The following is a 22,542-nucleotide window of genomic DNA, read 5'->3' as shown; positions in this document are numbered from 1 at the left end:
CTCATAGAAGGCCACTTGACAATAGTCCAGTGTTTTCCTCTTAGCCATTCTTGGGTGTTTTTAGCTGCGTTTTGGGTCATTGTCCTGTTGCAAGACCCATGACCTGCAATTAAGACCAAGCCAGTGACACTGACCAGCACATTTCTCTCTAGAATCCCTTGATAGCCTAGATTTCATTGTACCCTGCACACATTCAAGACACCCTGTGACAGATGCAGCAAAGCAGCCCCAGAACATAACAGAGCCTCCTCCATGTTTCACAGTAGGGACAGTGTTCTTTTCTTGATATGCTTCATTTTTCCTTCTGTGAACATAGAGCTGATGTGCCATGGCAAAAACTTCCATTTTTGTCTCATCTGTCCATAGGACATTCTCCCAGAAGCTTCGTGGCTTAATTGTCAACATGTAGTTTGGCAAATTCCAGTCTGGCTTTTTTTATGATTTGCTTTTAACAATGGTCCTCTCCCATGAAGTCCGATTTGGTTCAAATGATGACGGATGGTGCGATCTGACACTGATGTTCCTGGAGCTTGAAGTTCACATTTAATCTCTTTAGAAGTTTTTCTGGGCTCTTTTGTTACCATTTGTATTATCCGTCTCTTTGATTTGTCATCAATTTTCCTCCTGCGGCCATGTCCAAGAAGGTTGGCTACAGTCCCATGAATCTTGAAATTCTGAATAATATGTGCAGCTGTAGTCACAGGAAAATCAAACTGCTTGGAGATGGTCTTATAGCCTTTACCTTTAACATGCTTGTCTATAATTTTCTTTGTAATCTCCTGAGACAACTCTTTTCTTTGCATCCTCTGGTCCATGTTGAGTGTGGTACACTTCATGTCACCAAAAAGCACAGTGACTACCTGTCGCCCTATATATGAGCCCACTGACTGACTACAAGATTGTGGACACCTGTGATGCTAATTAGTGGATACACCTGGGATTGACATGTCCCTTTGGTCACATCATTTTCAGTGTTTTCTAGGGGTTCCATCATTTTTGTCCAGGTTTCTTGAGTTGAAGGATTTCAGGCAAGATGGCAGCGCTAGCAGTGTGCACGGCGATGTGTCTGCCAGTCCTTGTTTGGCTAGTGTTTGTTTTATTTATCTGTTTTAACTACCAAAATGTCCTTGGACTGCTTGTATATGATCGCCAGTCACTACTTGCTATTCGTGATCAGCATGACCTTTTTTTGAAGCAAGTTAATCGTGAAAACTATTCCTCCAATCTGCCTCCTCCTCCTCCTCCTCCCTTGGTCCTGCCAGATTGCCTGCAACGCGTACCTTTTCCCCAGAGGAAGCGCCACAGAAGACGGGGAAGGTGCGGCAGAGCTGTCGTGAGGCTAAAGCCGTGTTAATACCGAACGCGATTATGCGTCAAAAATTGCGGTAACGTGAGAAGTTTAACGTGCGTCAATTTTGAGGTCCGACCGCGAACAACGCCGGGCCCTTTAGCCGCGTTCACACTGAACGTGTCAAACGCATAGCGTCTGGTGGGGAGGCGGGGCTTCCGGCCGTATTTCCTGTGTTAGCTTAGCATCATGGCTAATCCTGTTGAGCAGGTAGCTTGGCTTTATTTGCTTCATAAAGCCAGACAACGACGCCGTCGGTGGACAGTACGCCTTGCCTGGGTGCACGATATTATCCACAGATGGTCAGAGTTTGGCGAGTTTCACTTTTTGCTCCAGGAGCTGCACCAAGATGAGTGTCGCTTTCACCGGTCCCCACTCCCTGACCTACGTCACCATAGACACGCTCTCTGATTGGTTTGCCACAAAATCACCACGCGTCAAAGTTCAGATTTCCCAACTTCAGCGTCAGACGCAATATCACGACGTGTCGCAAAATTGAGCCGCCAATGCGTCAACGCCCCGACACACCGCAAAAATGCGTCTGACGTGACAATGCGCCGCGTCTGACGTGTCGCGTCTCGTCGCTGGTGGGACGCGCGTTCCCATTTGTTTTCAATTGTATTTTGACACAAAATTGCGGAAAGCATTTGGCAATTTCCACGCAACTTAAGAGCTTATCTTCAGTCCCATCGTAGTGGTGTTCCAAGAAGTTGCACTTGCCCTTGGAAGTTGCACTTGCCCTCATTTTCCACCGCTTATCCGGGACCGGGTCGTGGTGGCAGCCGTCTAAGCAGAGATGCCCAGACTTCCCTGTCCCCAGACACTTCCTCTCGCTCTTTCGGGAGGATCCCAAGGCGTTCCCAGGCCAGCCGAGAGACACAGTCTCTCCAGCGTGTCCTAGGTCTTCCCCGGGGTCTCCTCCCAGTGGAACATGCCCGGAACACCTCCCCAGGGAGGCGTCCAGGAGGCATCCTAAAGAGGTGCCCGAGTGACCTCAGCTGGCTCCTCTCGATGTGGAGCAGTAGCGGCTCTACTCCGACCTCCTCCCTAGTGACTGAGCTCCCTTAGAGATAGGCTCTAAGGGAGCGCCCAGCCACCCTATGGAGGAAGCTCATTTCAGCCGCTTGTATCCGGGATCTTGTTCTTTCGGTCATGACCCAAAACTCATGACCATAGGTGAGGGTGCGGACGTAGATTGACCGGCAAATCGAGAGCTTCGCCTTTCAGCTCAGCTCCTTCTTCACCACAACGGATCGATATAACGACCGCATCACTGCAGACACTGCACCAATCCGCTTGTCAATCTCATGTTCCATCCGTCCCTCACTCGTGAACAAGACCCCTCGATACTTAAACTCCTCCACTTGGGCCAGAGTCTCTCCACCGACCAGGAGAGGGCAGGCCATCATCTTCCAGTTGAGGACCATGACCTCAGATTTGGAGGCGTTGATCCTCATCCCTGTCACTTCACACTTGGCTGCAAACCGCTCCAGTGCATGCTGTAGGTCTGGGTTCGATGGAGCCAAAAGGACAACATTATCTGCAAAAAGGTGAGATGAAATCCTGCGGTCCCCGAACCAGACCCCCTCCGGCCCCTGGCTGCACCTAAAAATTCTGTCCATAAAGATTATGAACAGAACCGGTGACAAAGGGCAGCCCTGCTGGAGTCCAATATGCACCGGGAACAGGTCCGACTTACTGCCAGCAATGTGGACCAGACTCCTACTCTGGTCATACAGAGACCGGACAGCCCTTAACAAGGGGCCCCGGACTCCGTATTCCCGAAGCACCCCCCCACAAGACACCACGAGGGACACGGTCGAACGCCTTCTCCAAGTCCACAAAACACATGCATCACTGCAACGCTGTTTGAGGCGATTTTATGCAGCTTGTGGTGTGAGTCTGCCAGTGAAGCTTGAGTGCGTTTAAACAAGTCAATGGTTTCCGCTTCAGTTGTCCACATAAAAGTGTCGCTCAATGAAGAGGCATGTGTCAGAGCCATATTTCTGTTCACCTTCTTGTGCAGCTTTTATCAGGCCATATATAGCTACTGCAGGTGATGGGCTGTTCCCAAATACATGCACTCGCATGCGGTACTCCATCACCTCTTTGGTGAGGTCATTGTCTTTATGCCAGAGGAATCTGAGGGTAGTTTCTGTGGTGTTCACCCATGAAGAACTGCTCGATGTTACTTGCCTCCTCTTCTTTTGGAATCAGACTCCCTCTGCAGACCTCCACGGAGTGGCAACCCTTCCCCTGCACCAGATCACCGTGATTATCTTCCAGAGTCGCACAAGGAGTTTGGGGCACTGCTTGTAGACTCTGTGGACTCCATACAGAGTGGAGTCCCATACAGAGTTGTGACGGCGTATATGTCATGCCGCCACGCCCCCCTCCACACTTGTAGTTCAGTGCTGACAAGACAGAGCAGCAGTGCACGGGGAGAAGGATCAATCGTAAAGTTTGTGTGCGTCATTGACAAATAAGTTCACTTCTCACTCGTTTTCCACTGTCGGCTCATGATGTCTGCTGTTGCATGTCTTATGTTCGTTTGGGTTTAATACCTGGCGCGTCGGCATCTGTGTCAGGAAGTCAGGTTAGCGCCGGGCATGTGACTGTGAGTAAAACCCTTTTTTCACTTGCAACCTGCATCCTCATTACTCCTCATCCCTGAAGTGGCCGTAAGTGGTGTTCTGGCCAACACACCGGACATGAACCGAAGATAATTCCGGGATTAGTCCCAACCCCAACCGGGATTCCTCCTCTACAGAGGGTATAAAGCTGGTCCAGTGTTCCGTGACAAGGACGAAAACTGCGTTGTTCTTCCTGAATCCGAGGTTCGACTATCGGTCGAATCCTCCTCTCCAGTACCCTGGAATAGACTTTCCCAGGGAGGCTGAGGAGCTTACCAACCACCTCGATGACTTCAGCTTGGGTGATGGACGAATCCACCTCTGAGACCTCAGCCTCTGCTTCCTCCATGGAAGACGTGGCGATGGGATTGAGGAGGTCCTCGAAGTATTCCTTCCACCGTCCTATGATATCCCCAGTTGAGGTCAGCAACTCCCCATCTCCACTATTAACAGTGTTAGTAGGGACCTGCTTTTCCCTCCTGAGGCACCGGACGGTTTGCCAGAATTCCTTCGAGGTCGACCGGTCGTCCTCCTCCATGGCCTCCCCGAACTTCTCCCAAACCCGAGTTGTTGCCTCCACAACCGCTCGGGCTGCAGTTCACTTGGCCTGCCGTTACCTGTCAGCTGCTTCTGGAGTGCCACAAGCCAACAAGGCTCCTTCTTCAGGTTGATGGCAGCCCTTACTTCCGGTGTCCACCACCAGGTTCGGCGGTTGCCGCCATGACAGGCGCCAGAGACCTTACGACCACAGCTCCGAGCAGCTGTTTCAACAATGGTGGTGGAGAACATGTGGACTCAATGCCCCCAGCTTCCCTCGGTATATGAGGGAAGCTCTCCCGGAGGTGGGGGTTGAAAACCACGCTGACAGAGGGTTACACCAGATGTTCCCAGCAGACCCTCACAATGCGTCTGAGTCTGCCGAGTCTATCCAGTTTCCTCCTCTGCCAGCGAATCCAACTCACCACCAGGTGGTGATCGGTGGACAGCTCTGCTCCTCTCTTTACCCGAATGTCCAAAACACATGGCTGGAGGTCAGATGACACAACAACAAAGTCGATCATCGACCTCCGACCTAGGGTGTCCTGGTGCCAAGTGCACTTATGGACACCCCTGTGCTCGAACATGGTGTTCGTTATGGACAGACTGTGTCTGTCATGGAATTCCAATAGCAGAACACCACTCGAGTTCAGATCAGGGAGGCCGTGCGTCCCAATCACCCCCTTCCAGGTCTCACTGTCGCTGCCCACGTGGGCATTGAAGTCCCCCAGTAGAACAATAGAGTCCCCAGAAAGAGCACTGTCCAGCAGCCCTCCCAGGGACTCCAAGAAGGCCAGGTACTCTGCACTGCTGTTTGGCCCGTAAGCTGAAACAACAGTGAGGCACCTGTCCTCAACCCGAAGGCGCAGAGATCCGACCCTCTTCGTTCACTGGGGTGAACTCCAACACAAAGCGGCTGAGCTGTGGGGCTATAAGCAAACCCACACCAGCCCGAAACCTCTCACTGCAGGCAACGCCAGAGAAGTGGAGAGATGAAAAGCAACGCCTGACTTTCATGGGTTAAATTTCATAGAATTTTTATTTATTACTACCAGGGTTGGGGAGTAATGGATTACATGTAATGGCGTTACGTAATCAGGATACAAAAAAATTGTAACTGTAATCCGTTACAGTACGCACGAAAAATATGTAATCTCGTTACAGTTACTTCTGATAAAAACACGGATTACTGAGCGGGATTACTTTTGAAAATCAGACGGAATATAGCAGCAGCAACAGACATCCGCGCCGTATATAGACATTGTGACACTTTACAGCACTTTACGGCACAAACCGCCATATTGTAGATCTATAAACAGTAGACACCGTAGATATATAAATGATAGACGCCGCATTGACCGCTGTCTGGGAGCAGCCTCCCGCTCTACTGATATGTTGAACCGTGAAGGAAACAAATCGCGTTGGCATGGATTTTACCACCTGCTGCTGGAGTCATGGCTGCTCTCAGGGAGAGAAACTCTTTCTTTGGCTGGAAACGTAGACATTTTTTATTTAAGTCAGATGAGGCCCAGAACTTCTCTGTACAATGTAAATTCAGCTGTGAAAATGCTCTCAACATCCAGGGACTCATCAAACCTGAAGACACATCTACAGGTATGAAACACACCTGAACCCACAGTGAAGCTAAAGTGTTATTAGCCTGCTAACCTGTCAGTAACCTGCTGCTTAGAACCACAGCCTCACCAGGCTGAACTCAGAAGAATCTGATGGAGGCAATAATATCTTCAGCCTCTATGGAGGATTTACTGGAGACTGCACGTTTCCTTCTGTCACTGAGGAATGAATCAACTCTGAACTCTTGAAAAAATACTTTGCATGGCCTATCTGAACACAAAGCACTGCTCCTCACTGCAGCAGTACAGCCACACAGCAGACTGAGTATATAATATAAATGTGTGTTAACACTGTCAGTGTGGCTCCTGGTGCTGCTGCTGGACTGCAGAACTACTAGAGGAACACAGTCTGAACTGATGGAGCTGATCCTGATTCAGAAAGAAAGGAAGTCAGATTCTCAGTAGGTTAAAGGTCATGTTGTTGGTATTAATTGGGGCTGAACTTCAGAGTTCAGCAGAGTTCAGAACACTCAGAGCATTTAGTGTTTACTGTGTAGAGTTGTCAATACACTGTGAGGACGACACATTGTATTTGTCTTTATCTTTTGTTTGCTGGTGAAGTAATCTAAAAGTAACTAAAAGTAATCTGGTACGTTACTTTTTTAATTGAAGTAATTAGAGTAAGTTACTGATTACATTTTTTGACAAGTAACTTGTAATTGTACCAGATTACAATTTAAAAGTAACCCTCCCAACCCTGATTACTACATTTGTCAGATTTAAGTTGTTTCTCTGACCACTGTGAATTTTTCTTTCACTAAACATGACTATGAATAGTTATGTTAATGATGGAAAGTTGAAAGCTTTGGCATTGAATCATATCTGGTAGCCTGTGAAGAATCTATACTTCTTGCAGAAATTTTCAGTTCCCCACGTTCAAACATGGAGACACCATCGTAAACGAGTCCTATGCAACCTGTCTTTACTTAGAGGTGATGATATTCCTCCATCAAACCAAAGAAAATCACTGTAGTTCAACTCAAACCAACAGTGGTATGACTTTAACTGTATTCACTGTTTTCTCTTCATTGCAGCACCAGTTTAAGTCCCAGGGAACCAGACTGCACCCAGGTGCAGCCACTGTGGTATTTCTATTGTTTTCCTTGGCACTAGTAACACGGGCACATCAGGCTGAACTTTGACTTTAATCAAATCACGTCACCTTCGGCTCAGATAATGAATAGAAGTGAACTTTGGTGCCACTGACCGCGCCTCTGCTGATCCACCTTTGGATTAATGCAGTGCTGTCAACTATAAAAAGAGCAGCTCACCTGCAGGGTTTGAAGCACTTTGCTGTGAGGACCGCGCATGTAAACTTCTGCAACCATGGCCGAGTCGATGAGTCTGCTGTGGGGGGCGGGATCCTGTCCCAGCTGGCGACTCATGCTCACGTTGGAGGAGAAGAACCTGCAGGGCTACAGACAGAAGCTGATCTCCTTTGAGAAGAATGAGCACAAATCTCAGGAAGTCTTGGAGATCAACCCCAGAGGACAGGTAAGAGAAAAGAAGTCCAAAGTCTGTTTGAACAGTTAACAATTGATTGTGTTGCTCGTTCTAATAAATGGTGATATCAGAAGGGGAAAATTATAAAAGTTACTGATGTTGTCCTGGTTCAATGCAGTTTAATTACAGACAGTATATTAATGCAGGATTCACACTGTGCTTTTGCATGTTTACATTATATAGAAATATGACATTTATCAAAAAGTAGGCTGGAAACAGTGAGCCCATGTGGTATTTCCATATAGTCAGCAATCAAAGAAAGCATCAGATTTATAGGTTTGTATGAACCAGAATCATGACAATGCAGATAAACATGAGAACTTTTTCACATTAATGTCCATCTCATTAATTTGTTACAGTTTGTATGTGCATCTTTATGATCATTTATTCTGTCTGCCTTGTTTCATAGTGCAGGTGTAGGAAATGTTTCTAAAGAATAGATGGAGTAAAATGTCTAACAGTGTCATCAAAGAAGAACTGATCCTAACCCTGCTGAAGTCTGATAATCATGCTCGTCTCCTTATTGAGATCATCATCACATTTTCTGTCTTTCAGGTTCCTACCTTCAAATACGGAGACATCATACTGAACCAGTCAACCGGAGCATGCTTATACCTTGAGGTAAATGAATAAAATGTGGATTTTCATACAATTTACTTGAAGATAATAATACTTCTTGTTTTCTCTCTCTCTCTACTGTGTCAGAATCAGTTCAAGGCCCAGGGAACCAAGCTGATCCCCGATGATCCTGCAAAGCAAGCAATGATGTACCAGCGCATGATAGAGGGCCTGGAGCTCACCGAGAAACTTAGTACCTGACTTCCATGAATACTAACAATCCTGAACATTAAGATGTTAAAGATAAGGTTCTCAGAAATCTATCAAATTGTTTTACAAGTTTCTGCTCTTAACGTTCTCCAGCTCAGATCAAACAGCCCACCTTGGCATGTCAGGATGACGCCATTTTTTGCAAAATGTATAATTACATTAGTGTTATTTGACATTTCTTTTCCACCCAGGGTCATTTTTGCAGTTGATGCCTGTTTCTTTGTTTTTTTCAATCAGTTTGAAAAGCTTAATTGAATATCCTCAGTGTCTCAGTCCCCAAAGCACAAATCTGAAAAAAGAAAAGAAAAAAAAAAAAGGCAAAAATGAGAGAAACTGCTGCCGTCTTGGACAACAGAGGTCATTTTGAGCTGATCAACTTTTCAAGATACATGAAATGCAAGGTGTGCAGAATTATTAGGCACGTTGTATTTTTGAGGATTAATTTTATTATTAAACAACAACCATGTTCTCAATGAACTCAAAAGACTCACCAATATAAAAGCTGAATACTTTTGAAAGTTGGAGTGGGGCTTTTTTAGTTTCAGTATCTTAGGAGGATATCTGTGTGTGTAGGTGACTATTACTGTGCATAATTATTATAGCCTGGTAAACCAGACCCGCGCACTCCTCATCTACATTTGGATTTGTAGCTGGGCTCAGTCTGGACAGGAGCCCATAGAAGCTTCTTGCAGGGGGGGTCAGTTACTCCTTTGACTGACAGCGCACTTCAGCCAATGAGCGCTTCTAAGCAAATACGTCATCAAAATGCGTTAGCTTCTTTAAGGGTTAGCATTAGCTCATTAGCTCTAGCTTCCTTACACTCAAAGACACGCGACGTCTTTTCCTGTAAGAAACTCACCAGGCGCAGACTCTTGCTCTTGCTTGATTGTTGTAATTCTTTGTTTTTTTGTCTATAACTTTACTTATTGCAGCTTTCAGACGATGGTTAAAGTTAAAGTCCATAATCACCGCTACGCGCAGCGTTAGCATCACTTCCGGTTTAGCCATCGGAACTCGCCAAAAAATTTGAAAACAAAAAGCGGCAACGCTGATTGGCTCGGTCAGACTGAGTGAAATCCCCTTCTATGGGCTCCTACCCATACTGAGCCCAACTCTAAAATCCAAACACGGAGGCAGAGTGGGCGGGGCTGGTTTACGAGGCAATAATTATTAGGCAACTTAACAAAAAACAAATATATACCCTTTTCACTTATTTATTTTCACAACGGAAACCAACAACTCAAAATGTACAAATATACATTTCTGGCATTCAAAAACAAAACGAAAAATCCGTGACCAATATAGCCACCTTTCTTTGTGGGAGCACTCAAAAGCCTGCCATCCATAGAGCCTGTCAGTGTCTTGATCTGTGCATGATCAGCATTGCACGCAGCAGCAACCACAGCCTCCCAGACACTGTTCAGAGAGGTGTACTGCTTTCCCTCCCTGTAGATCTCACATTTGATGAGGACCACAGGTTCTCTATGGGGTTCAGATCAGGTGAACAAGGAGGCCATGTCATTAAACCTTTCCTTCTTTTAGACCTTTTCTGGCCAGCCATGCAGGGGAGTACTTGGACGCATGTGATGGAGCATGAAAATCACATTTTTCTTGAAAGATGCCGACTTCTTCCTGTACCACAGCTTGAAGAAGGTGTCTTCCAAAAACTGGCAGTAGGACTGAGAGTTGAGCTTGACTCCATCCTCAACCCGAAAAGTTCCCACAAGCTCATGTTTGATGATACCAGCCCATACCAGTACCCCACCTCCACCTTGCTGGTGTCTGAGTCGGAGTGGAGCTCTCTGCCCTGTACTGATCCAGCCACGGGCCCATCAAGACTCACTCTCATTTCATCAGGCCATAAAACCTGAGAAAAATCAGTCTTATGATATTTCTCTACTCAGTCTTGACATTTTATCTTGTGTGTCTTGTTCAGTGGTGGTCGTTTTTCAGCCTTCCTTGCCTTGGCCATGTCCCTGAGTATTGCACACCTTGTGCTTTTTGGCACTCCAGTGATGTTGCAGCTCTGAAATACGGCAAAACTGGTGGCATGTGGAATCTTGGTGGCTTCACGCTTGAGTTTCCCCAGTTCATGGGCAGTTATTTTGAGCCTTGTTTTTTCAACACGCTTCTTGCGACCCTGTTGACTATTTTGAATGAAACGCTTGATTGTTCGATGATCGCGCTTTGAAAGCTTGGCAATTTTGAAAGTGCTGCATCCCTCTGCAAGACATCTCACTATTTTTGACTTTTTGGAGTCTGTCAAATCTCTCTTCTGACCCATTTTGCCAAAGGAAAAGAAGTTGCCTAATAATTATGCTGGCCTGATATAGGGTGTTGATGTCGTTAGACCACACCCCTTCTCATTACAGAGGTGCACATCACCTGATATGCTTAAAGGTGCATTAAGGAGTTTTTCAACCTTAAAAAATACTTATTTTCCACTATAAATATGTTACACATATTCAATGAGTGTGCCCTGACATATTCATTACAAGTACCACTAGCAGCGCTAAATTGTCACTTGAAAGTTGCAGTGCCGGTCCAGCACTGGGAGAATTTGAGACGATGTGACGTAATGCACACTCCCGCTTGCCTGACTCGCTTAGCTTTCGTTTTGTCCACCATTACTCCGCGAGATGCTTAGCGAGCAACAACTGAACAGTATTAGAAAAGACTGGCTTCTAGCACTGCCACAACTCCAGCACAGACCCAACGCAGGCAAAAGAAACTTAAATTTTACTCGAGCGCAACTAAAAGAGCGAGGAAGGAGATCCCCTCTTCCGTGCACGTATATGGACGCAAGCCACAGGCACGAGTGTTTCACTAAGCTGCAGTTACACCCAAGGTCTGCAGGGGCCGTTGTTTTGCATGAAAAGTGCAAACTCCTTAATGCACCTTTAATCGGTAGGAGGCTTTCAAGCCTATATATGCTTGGAGTAGGACAACATGCATAAAGAGGATGATGTCGTGAAAATACTCATTTACCTAATAATTGTGCAAACACCCTGTAAGTGGGATTTGAATGCAGTTTTCTGATGCAGTGAGTCAGTAATATATGTAGTCACTGATGTTGATATTTTCAGATTGGGTAGTCTACTACGAATTTCTGGTCCCTGAAGGTGAGCGACACGATGCTGCTCTGCAGAGACACAGGGACACTCTGACCACGGAACTCAAACTCTGGGAAGGTTACCTGGAAAATGCAAGTATACACACACACACACACACACACACACACACACACACACACACACACACACACACACACACACACACACACACACACACACACACACACACACACACACACACCATGTTCATCTGCCATGTGTCTTCTCCCTGCAGGTGGCTGAGGGCTCCTACCTTGCAGGACCCTTCTCTTTAGCCGATGTGGTTGGATTTCCAAACGTCGCATATGCTTTTCGCTTCGGGTGGGTATTTGTTCAGTTTTTATTTGAGGACTGATTTTTTTTTATTTATTTTTTTTTGTGTTTGTTGTTTTGTTGATGTGACGGATGGTCTTGTGTCTTCCCTTTAGGCTGTCTCCTGAACGTTACCCCAAACTGGCCAAATACTACAACCTGCTGAAGGATCGACCAACCATCAAAGCCACCTGGCCCCCACATTGGTTCGAGAGCGAGCAGGGATTTGAGGCCCTGAAAGACGTTTGAAAAGTTCTAAATGAGCATTTGTCCAAATAAATGCACTGAACACATGCTTATCGTCTGAAATTAATAAAAAAAAAATGTATTCATTCAGTCTGTATTTTTTGTATTTCTTCATTCAGAGATAAGGAATGGAAGTTAAGATAGAGGATTGTTTTTAACATTTAACATTATTTTTGTACAAAAAGTGCCTCATGAATAAACTTTGATTTGACTGTAATAAAACATAAGAAAACATGTTGAATATTTAATTCTTTACAAATGACTGAAGTTAAGAGAAAAGTGAAATAGGTGTTGGCACACCAGATAGAAGAACATTTTAAGGAAATAAAGTCATTCTTTAGTGTTGCAAGTGCTGCGTGCAAAAACAAAATTAGACTGCAACTAAACATGATATCTGATCAGGAGGCCTGGAAGACAGAAATGAAGAAATCAGCAATTAGTTGATAAGGTTGGAAAAATAGGGTCCATTCCTGTGTCCCCACGTGAACATCCTGCAGGAATCGAGAGAACAGCAACCAAACCATGGCTGAGAGCATGACTGTTTTGGTGCTCCAGCTCTCCGCCCTGCTGGAGGGTCATGATCACTCTGGAGGAGAAGAACCTGCAGGGATACCACCAGAAGCTGCTCTCCTTCGAAAATAAAGAGCACAAGTCCGAGGAGGTGTTGGCTCTGAACCTGCGCGGACAAGTAGGCGGTTCCCTCCGTCAGCAGGCCAAACTCCAGCAAACAATTCACATTTTTATCATTTGGGCAGGAACACTTATACTTGGAATCTTAAAGCTAGGGTTGGCGATCTTGGAAAACTAGCGTTAGCATGTAGCATCTCCCCAAGATTCCGCCAAGCTAGCTCCGCCCAGCTCCCACCCCATTGGAGGAGTTCCCGTTGGGAGCGGAGACGCGGAGACGTTCACGGCGCTCGAGATGCACGCGGCGCTTCCGCGTCCAGTGCGTCCCTGGCGTAACCCGTCCTCAGCGCTTCGTTTCTTCGTTTTTCTTTATTTGCACTACGCAAAGGTATAGCGCATTCAACGGTAAGTAAACCCCCAAACATTCGTCTCCGCCATTCTGCAACGATGCTCCGTCCTTCTACGCGCGCATTGAACCAGGGTCAGTGCACGCCATTGACATGTACGCGCAGGGGGCAAGTCGAACGGCAAAGGGATTTGATTGGTTTAAAAAAGGTGTCCCCTCAAGACTATTGGTTGCTGTTTTTCCTGTTTTTCTCCTGCTGTAGAGAGCGGATATTTTCCAAACTACTTTAAAAACATGCTATGAATTGCTTCCCATCAGGTCATAAAGATCATTTTAACCAGTATTTAAAAAAATGTATCTCATTCAAATCGCCAACCCCAGCTTTAATTCTTCTTGATGTCTAATTACAGACACGAATTGCGTAATTCGGCTTCGATTCAAAAAACTTTTTTTTTTTTTTTAATATAAGGGATTTATTTGAATACTTAAGATGATTTTTTAAAAACTTCATGCATGATTTTGTTTTGTTTTTCTTAGTTGTTAAGACTCTATTTAGTTGTAACATCTAGAAAGATTTCCTGGAGCTGATGCCGGCTGCCGCGCAACGATTTGCACAGTTTTATAATTATAATGAAAGGCAACTGGTTTGATCAAACGCCGCCTGGTCACATTATGTGGTCACATAACCAGACAGCCGCTCGCGCTACGCGCTCGGAGCTAAGCTACTTGGTTCAAACAAGACGTCAAACATGAAGCTCCAGGTACATTCTCCACCTCTAACCTGTCAGTCACCTTAATCACACAGTTTGTCCTCCAGTCCCCCGCCTGCTACGTGAGGAGAAGTGGCGCAGCCGGCACGAAAAAAAAACTGCAAATGGTCGTGCCGCAGCCGGCATTGTGATTAAAAAAAAAAAAAAGGCTTTTGGCCGAGTTGGTAAGCAGCTTACAGTCAAGTCGGCACCAACCAACTCGGCCGCTTGAGAGCCCCCCCCCACGTGGCCGACTTGGCTTGATGCCGACTTGACTGTATCCCAGGGGCGGTGCCAAGTTGCCCAGGGCCGACTTGGATTGGTGCCAACCTGACTGTATCCCCCGGCTAGATATAGTCAGGCTCACCTCCACACACAGCCTGGGCTCTGGAACCCAATCTCTAGAGAGGGGCTGGACTCTCCACTTCTCTGGCGTTGCCTGCGGTGAGAGGCAGTGGGCTGGTGTGGGTTTGCTTATAGCCCCACAGCTCAGCTGCCATGTGTTGGAGTTCACCCCAGTGAATGAGAGGGTTGCATCCCTGGGCCTTCAGGTCAGGGATAGGTGCTTCACTGTTGTCTCGGCTTATGGGCCGAACAGCAGTGCAGAGTACCCGGCCTTCTTGGAGTCAGCACTCCGACTAAGGACTCCATTGTTCTACTGGCGGACTTCAATGCCCACGTGGGCAGTGACAGTGAGACCTGGAAGGGGGTGACTGGGACGCACGGCCTCCCTGATCTGAACCCGAGTGGTGTTGTGTTATTGGACTTCTGTGCTTGCTACAGTTTGTCCATAACAAACACCATGTTCGAGCACAGGGGTGTCGAAGTGCACTTGGCACCAGGACACCCTAGGTCAGAGGTCGATGATTGACTTTGTTGTTGTGTCATCTGACTTCCGGCCAGATGGACCCTCAAGTGAAGAGAGGAGCAGAGCTGTCGACCAATCACCACCTTGTGGTGAATTAGATTCGCTGGCGTAGGAGGAAACCGGACAGACTTGGCAGACCCAAATGTGTTGTGAGGGTCTGCTGGGAACATCTGGTGGAACCCTCTGTCAGCATGGTTTTCAACTCCTACGTCCGGGAGAGCGTCTCTCATATACCAAGGGAGGCTGGGGACATTGAGTCCCAGTGGACCATGTTCTCCACCTCCATTGTTGAAGCAGTTGCTCGGAGCTGTGGTCGTAAGGTCTCCAGTGCCTGTCACAGCGGCAACAACCAAACGCGGTGGTGGACACCGGAAGTAAGGGCTGCCGTTAAGCTGAAGAAGGAATCCTATCGAGCCTTGTTGGCTTGTGGGACTCCAGAAGCAGCTGACAGGTAACGGCAGCCCAAGCAAACTGCAGCCCGACCGGTTGTAGAGGCAAAAACTCGGGTCTGGGTGGAGTTCGGGGAGGCCATGGAGGAGGACGACCGGTCGACCTCGAAGAAATTCTGGCAAATTGTCCGGCGCCTCAGAAGGTGAAAACAGGTCTCCACTAACACTGTTTATACTGGAGGTGGGGAGTTGCTGACCTCAACTGGGGATATCATAGGATGGTGGAAGGAATACTTCGAGGACCTCCTCAATCCCACCGCCACGTCTTCCATGGAGGAAGCAGAGGCTGAGGTCTCAGAGGTGGATTCGTCCATCACCCAAGCCGAAGTCACCGAGGTGGTTGGTAAGTTCCTCGGTGGCAAGGCACTGGGGGTGGATGAGATTTGCCGTGAGTTACTTAAATCTCTGGATGTGCAGGGACTGTCTTGGTTGACACGGCTCTACAACATTGCGTGGCGGTCGGGGACAGTGCCCCTGGATTGGCAGACTGGGGTGGTGGTTCCCCTGTTTAAAAAGGGGGAGCGGAGGGTGTGCTCCAACTATAGGGGGATCACACTCCTCAGGCTCCCTGGGAAAGTCTATTCCAGGGTACTGGAGAGGAGGATTCGACCGATAGTCGAACCTCAGATTCAGGAAGAACAATGCGGTTTTCGTCCTGGTCGCGGAACAGTGGACCAGCTCTATATCCTCCATAGGGTGCTTGAGGGTTCGTGGGAGTTCGCCCAACCAGTTCACATGTGTTTTGTGGATTTGGAGAAGGCGTTTGACCGCTTCCCTCGCGGTGCCTTGTGGGGGGTGCTTCAGGAATGCGGAGTCCGGGGCCCCTTGTTGAGGGCCGTCCGGTCTCTGTATGACCAGAGGAGGGGTCTGGTCCGCATTGCCGGCAGTAAGTCGGACCTGTTCCTGGTGCATGTTGGACTCCGGCAGGGCTGCCGTTTGTCACCGGTTCTGTTCATAATCTTTATGAACAGAATTTCTAGGTGCAGACAGGGGCCGGAGGGGATCCGGTTCAGGAACCACAGGATTTCATCTTTGCTTTTTGCAGATGATGTTGTCCTTTTGGCTCCATCGAACCCGGACCTTCAGCATGCACTGTGGCGGTTCGCAGCCAAGTGTGAAGCTACAGGGATGAGGATCAGCACCTCCAAATCCGAGGCCATGGTCCTCGACCAGAAAAGGGTGGCCTGCCCTCTCCAGGTCGGTGGAGAGACTCTGGCCCAAGTGGAGGAGTTTAATATCTTGGGGTCTTGTTCACGTGTGAGGGACAGGATTGAACATGGGACTGACAGGCGGATCGGTGCAGCGTCTGCAGTGATGCGGTCGTTGTATCGGTTCGTTGTGGTGAAGAAGGAGCTGAGCTGAAAGGCGAAGCTCTCGATTTACTGGTCAATCTACGTTCCCACCCTCACCTATGGTCATGAGCTTTGGGTCATGACCGAAAGAACAATATCCTGGATAGAAGCGGCTGAAATGAGCTTCCTCCGTAGGGTGGCTGGGTGCTCGATTAGAGATAGGGTGAGGAGCTCAGCCACAGTCCCTCTACATCAAGAGAAGTCAACTGAGGTCACTCAGGCACCCCTTTAGGATGCCTCCTGGACGCCTCCCTGGGGAGGTGTTCCGGGCATGTCCCACCAGGAAGAGACCCCAGGGAAGACCTAGGACATGCTGGAGAGACTATGTCTCTCGGCTGGCCTGGGAATGCCTTGGGATCCTCCCGGAAGAGCTGGAGGAAGTGTCTGGGGACAGGGAAGTCTGGGCATCTCTGCTTAGACGGCTGCCCCCGCAACCCGGTCCTGGATAAGCAGTTGAAAATGGATGGATGGATGGAGATTGTTTTAAGTTTAGATAAAACCAAAGGTAGCAACAGCACCAATTAGTCAAAAGGAAAACAGAATATCTCTAAATTGGCTGCTTTTTTACAGCCCCAGCAGATACATTCCGCTTTCATTCATTTCGTTCTTTTAAGTGATTGACAGGTGTCATGTCCCGCCCCCGTGATTTACTGAGTTAGCCCACAGGCCACTGACTTTTGACCAATCACAGTGATTTAATGCAGCGGTGTTGCTATTTGTGCCAGAGTTGGGAAGGAGGGAGAAAAAGTTCAGCTATGGTGGGCGTTAGCATGAACGAGGTGGATAATCCAATTATTTTGACCAACTGAATGCACTTGGCATGCTGTCTATCGAGATGGACTTCATCCAAAAATTACCAGACTTCAACGACATGGTGATTAACCTGTTTGCATCCCAGAGAGGCGATGTGAGCTTCTTTTCAAATAAGGTAGGCCTATGTTGACCTGTTAAAGGACTGTGACACAGCAGGGTATCTGTGGGCAGTCAAAGTTGGGTTGGAACACGTCTCTAGTGCTTAAATGTGTGCGTGTGACTCAGAGAGAGAGAGAGACAGAGGGAGAGAGAGACAGAGAGAGAGAGAGAGAGGGAGAGAGAGTTGATGTAGAGCACTAAAAAAGTCTTGTGTACCTGTAATTGATAGAACTGTGTATCATCGGTGATGTTGCTTTTGCAACTCTGTTAACTATTTAATCTGGATTATGCAAGCATTTGTTAGCCCCCCCAACAAATTCCACCACCAGCCGCCACTGCCCATGAATCTTGAAATTCTGAATAATATGTGCAGCTGTAGTCACAGGAAAATCAAACTGCTTGGAGATGGTCTTATAGCCTTTACCTTTAACATGCTTGTCTATAATTTTCTTTGTAATCTCCTGAGACAACTCTTTCCTTTGCTTCCTCTGGTCCATGTTGAGTGTGGTCCACTTCATGTCAAAAAGCACAGTGACTACCTGTCGCCCTATATATGAGCCCACTGACTGATTACAAGATTGTAGACACCTGTGTTGCTAATTAGTGGACACACCTTGGACTGACATGTCTCTTTGGTCACATCATTTTCAGTCTTTTCTCGGGGTACCATCATTTTTGTCCAGGCCTGTTTTTTGAGTTTATTTTTTTTTTTAATTCTGTTGAAGCATGGTTGAAAAGCAATACCTGACTTTCATTGGGTAATTTCATAGAATTTTTTTTTTTAATTAATATTCCTTTCGTCTGATTCTAGTTATTTCTCTGACCACTGTGAATTTTTTTCCATTAAACGAAGGTGACCAACAAATTTGTCCGCCTGTGTAATTGTCTACTAATTAAAAAAACACTGTTATCAACACATCCTGCTTGTTTTGAAAGCTGGAACAATCCTCTATCTTAACTTCCATTCCTTATCTCTTCATGAAGAAATACAAAAAATACAGACTGAATCATTCACTTTTTCACTTTTTTTTATTAATCTCAGACAGTAAGCATGTGTTCAGTGCATTCATTTGGACAACTACTCATTGAAAAATTTTCAAATGTCTTTCAACGCCTGAAATCCCTGCTCGCTCTCGAACCACTTCGGGGGCCAGCTGGCTTTGATGGTTGGTCGGTCCTTCAGCAGGTTGTAGTATTTGGCCAGTTTGGGGTAACGTTCAGGAGACAGCCTAAAGGGAAGACACAAGACCATCCGTCACATCAACAAAAACAACAACAACAACAACAACAGCAACAACAACAACAAAAAATCTATCTTCAATTAAAGACTGAACAAATACCCACCCGAAAGCAAAAGCAAATGCGGCGTTTGGAAATCCAACCACATCGGCTAAAGAGTAGGGTCCTGCAAGGTAGGAGCCCTCAGCCACCTGCAGGGAGAAGGCACATGGCAGATGAACACGGGGTGTGTGTGTGTACACGTTTTTCCATCGTGCCGGAATTTCCCATCCCTGTGGGGACATTTGGTCCCCACAGGGATGGGAAATTCCGGCACGATGTGCCTCGTGGGGACATTTTTTGGGTCCCCATGAGGGGAAACAGTGTTTTCTTGACCATGTTGTTGTTACTGAAAAAAGTAAAAGTGCAAAAACATTTCTTTAGGGTCAGGGTTAGGAGTTAGATATGAATGGGAGTCAACGGAAGGTCCCTACGAGGATAGAAAGACAAAAGTGTGTGTGTGTGTGTGTGTGTGTGTGTGTGTGTGAGTGTGTACTTACATTTTCCAGGTATCCTTCCCAGAGTTTGAGTTCAGTGGTCAGAGCGTCCCTGTGTCTCTGCAGGCCAGCCTCGAGTCTCTCACCTTCAGGGACCAGGAACTCGTAGTAGACGACCCAATCTGAACATATTAACATCAATTACTACATATATTACTGACTTACTGCATCAGATCAGTGGGGAAAGGCATCCAAATCCCACTTATTGGGATGTATTTTGAAAAGTCGATCAGCTCAAAATAAAACAACGAAGAAACAGAAACAGGCATTAACTGCAAAAATGACCCTGGGTGACATAGAAATGTCAGATAACAGTAATGTAATTATACATTTTGCAAAAAAATGGCATCATCCTGACATGCTAAGGTGGGCTGTTTGATCTGAGCTGGAGAACCTGAAGAGCAGAAACTTGTAAAACAATCTAACAGATTTCTGAGAAACACGGACTTATCTTTAACATCTTAATGTTCAGGATTGTTAGTATTAATGGAAGTCAGGTACCAATTTTCTCGGTGAGGCCCAGGCCCTCTATCATGCGCTGGTACATCATTGCTTGGTTTGCAGGATCGTCAGGAATCAGCTTAGTTCCCTGAGACTTGAACTGATTCTGACACAGTAGAGAGAGAGAGAAAAAAAAGTATTACTATCTTCAAGCAAATTGTACGACGCTCCACATTTTCTTAATTTACCTCAAGGTATAAGCAAACTCCAGTCGACTGGTTCAGTATGATGTCTCCGTGTTTGAAGGCAGGAACCTGAAAGAAAGAAAATGTGATGATGATCTCAATAAGGAGACGAACATGATTATCAGACTTCAACAGGGTTGGGATCAATAGACCTATTCTTTAAAAACATTTCCTACACCTGCACTATGAAACAAGGCAGACAGAATCATAAATATGCACTTACAAACTGTAAACATTAAGGAGATGAACATTGATGTGAAAAGTTCCCATGTTTATCTGCATTGTCATGATTCTGATTCATACAAATCTAAAAATCTGACGCTTCCTTCTTTGTATGCTGACTATATGGAAATATCACATGGGCTCACTGTTTTCAGCCTACTTTTTAATATACTGTCTGCAATTAAACTAAACTGAACCAGGAGAACATCAGTAACTTTTATCATTTTCCCCTTCTGATATCATTATTTACTCGAATAAACACAATCAATTGTTAACTGTTTAGACTTTGATTGGCCGTCTTTTCTCTTACCTGTCCTCTGGGGTTGATCTCCAAGACTTCCTGAGATTTCTGCTCGTTCTTCTCAAAGGAGATCTGCTTCTGTCTGTAGCCCTGCAGGTTCTTCTCCTCCAACGCGAGCATGACACGCCAGCAGGGACCGGATCCTGACCCCCACAGCAGACTCATCGACTCGGCCATGGCTGCAGAAGTTTTCACGCACGATCCTCACAGCAAAGTGCTTCAAACCCTGCAGGAGAGCTGCTCTTTTTATAGTATTTAGAGCACCGCGTTAATCCAAAGGTGGATCAGCAGAGCAGCGATCAATAGCACCAAAGTTCACTTTTATTCATGATCTGAGCCAAAGGTGACAGGAAGCTTTATCAGATTGGAAGCTTTTCAGCATGACTGTCGCCACCGCGACTGTGGAGGGGGGTTCTGGAAAGTGAGAACAAAAGACATGGCCATCCACCGTTTCACTAGACGGTTGGGTTTATTCTTTTATTGCAGAAAGTGTACACACAGCATTTCAAGTGATCCGACGTGTTTCCCAGTTGCTGCTCCCTTCTCTCAAGGAGCAACTTTTTTTTTTTTTAATAATAAAAACTCTTCTATTGCCACATGAAGGTTTTTTTTCTTTCTTTCTTTTAAATTACAATTCACAGGAAAAAAGCCTCTTTTGATTCGTTCTATGATACAAGTTTCTACAGAAATTACAAAAATAATACAGAGCACGACTGGCACTAAACATGCACACTGTAGAACTACAGGAGTCACTACCTGGCAGCTGACGAGGGCATTTACACATCTGTATGCAGAATAATCTGCGAGTCCTTCAAAATAGATTCATAAAATTAAATTTAAAAAGAAAAAGTTAAAAACTTTTTTTTTTCTTTTTACAATTTACAGTTCCTCTGAAATAAAAACGTCCGTTTCAGCACGAGGGACGACTGACGTTCTTTAAGGTGCGAGATGTCAGAGCTTTGCAAATAAATACTGAGAGAGTCAATACTTGATAAAAACAGGCTGTAAATGAGACGTCTGTGACTCATCTGTGAAGCGGGGAGTGTATATAAGAGAGGGATGGTTAAAAAAAAAAAACTAGACAAAAACAAGGTACAGCGTTGTCCCTTTGAAATGAAAGGCACTCAATGGGAAACCTTTCTACAGAAAGCAGCCATGCTTGTCATTGCAGAGGAAAACATACATACTGACAAAACCCTCTCTGTCCTCAGCTTTAAATAAGTGGAAAAATGTGGCGTCACAGCTGCATAAAAACTCACAAACAAACAAAACAAAACACTTTTTGGACTGATTCAATGTGGTGGCAGCATCGCTGCACTGGGTTTCCAAATTTAGAACATCAGTCCTGATGTGATGCATTCTTTTTGTTTCTTGTGGAATTCTACTTTTTTTGTACCGAATACAACAGAAACAAACGCATCTCCTTCGTCCAGAAACGTCAGGGGATGATAGCAGCTGGCGGCAGCCTGGAGCGGCTCATGGAATACGACTCCGGTCGTGTCTCAGTGGCCAGGACGAACAGTTTTGGGAGGAGTGATCACATTTGTCCGTCTGGAGAGTCGGTGAGGCCCAAAGCGAGCGCCTCCTCCGGGGTGAGCCCGTTTTTCAGAGTCCGTCTCACTGTGAGGAGGACAGAGGACAGCTATGAGGCCGATATCCCACAAATCCAAGCATCTTTCCAAATCCATGCTGATCAGAGGGGTTCATACAACAGGGTTATGTTTAAATACACACTACTTTTCCTGGTTGAAATCATGAAATTCTTGAAATCAGAGCTGCTGGATTTAGTTTCTCATCAGATTTCTCCATACATTCTTTATGTTTTCAAAAATTGTCTGATCGGTATTAATGAATCTGAGTACATTTTCAATGCATTACATTACAGTAGAGCACATTGCCATGCATCACTAATCTACTGCCTTGGCTGTTATCAGTGATCTGCTGCCCTCTAGTGGACGAAGTTTAAATTACAGGCACAAACATTCAAAAGAGAAATTCTTCACAGCAACTTGCCTGGATAGGATCATTTCTAAAGGGAGATCTTTTGAGATTTAAAGCATTTCAGAATGTCACTCACTTTTTATCCTAAAATTAGAAGATC

At 46.1% G+C, this 22,542-nt stretch overlaps 3 protein-coding genes across 8 annotated transcripts in view; 1 reads left to right on the top strand and 2 right to left on the bottom strand.

Moving 5' to 3' along the window:
• The first annotated feature begins 7,478 nt into the window (after window positions 1–7,478).
• Window positions 7,479–12,157, top strand: LOC115380915 (glutathione S-transferase A-like). The gene is made up of 6 exons (XM_030082216.1): window positions 7,479–7,646; window positions 8,211–8,276; window positions 8,361–8,466; window positions 11,570–11,688; window positions 11,832–11,917; window positions 12,025–12,157. Exons 1-6 carry the CDS (start codon window positions 7,479–7,481, stop codon window positions 12,155–12,157), a joined length of 678 nt encoding a protein of 225 aa, XP_029938076.1.
• A 6,396-nt stretch (window positions 12,158–18,553) lies between these two features.
• Window positions 18,554–20,618, bottom strand: LOC115380914 (glutathione S-transferase A-like). The gene is made up of 6 exons (XM_030082215.1): window positions 20,451–20,618; window positions 19,922–19,987; window positions 19,734–19,839; window positions 19,236–19,354; window positions 18,802–18,887; window positions 18,554–18,686 (listed from the first exon to the last, which is right to left on the bottom strand). Exons 1-6 carry the CDS (start codon window positions 20,616–20,618, stop codon window positions 18,554–18,556), a joined length of 678 nt encoding a protein of 225 aa, XP_029938075.1.
• Window positions 20,619–21,229: 611 nt separating this feature from the next.
• The window catches only part of fhod3a (formin homology 2 domain containing 3a), a 45,535-nt gene continuing 44,222 nt past the window's right edge, over window positions 21,230–22,542 (bottom strand). For all 6 annotated transcript variants that reach the window (XM_030120646.1, XM_030120641.1, XM_030120642.1 and 3 more), the window contains one exon: window positions 21,230–22,061. In XM_030120646.1, coding sequence (XP_029976506.1) covers window positions 21,979–22,061 — 83 coding nt within the window. In that variant the 3' untranslated portion in view covers window positions 21,230–21,978. The remainder of the gene's footprint in view (window positions 22,062–22,542) is intronic.

The sequence above is a fragment of the Salarias fasciatus genome, chromosome 22 (assembly GCF_902148845.1).
Source record: "Salarias fasciatus chromosome 22, fSalaFa1.1, whole genome shotgun sequence".
In the NCBI taxonomy this organism is placed as follows: Eukaryota; Metazoa; Chordata; class Actinopteri; order Blenniiformes; family Blenniidae; genus Salarias; species Salarias fasciatus.
Note: the sequence above shows the minus strand (reverse complement) of the source record. Positions and strands in the feature narration are given on the sequence as shown.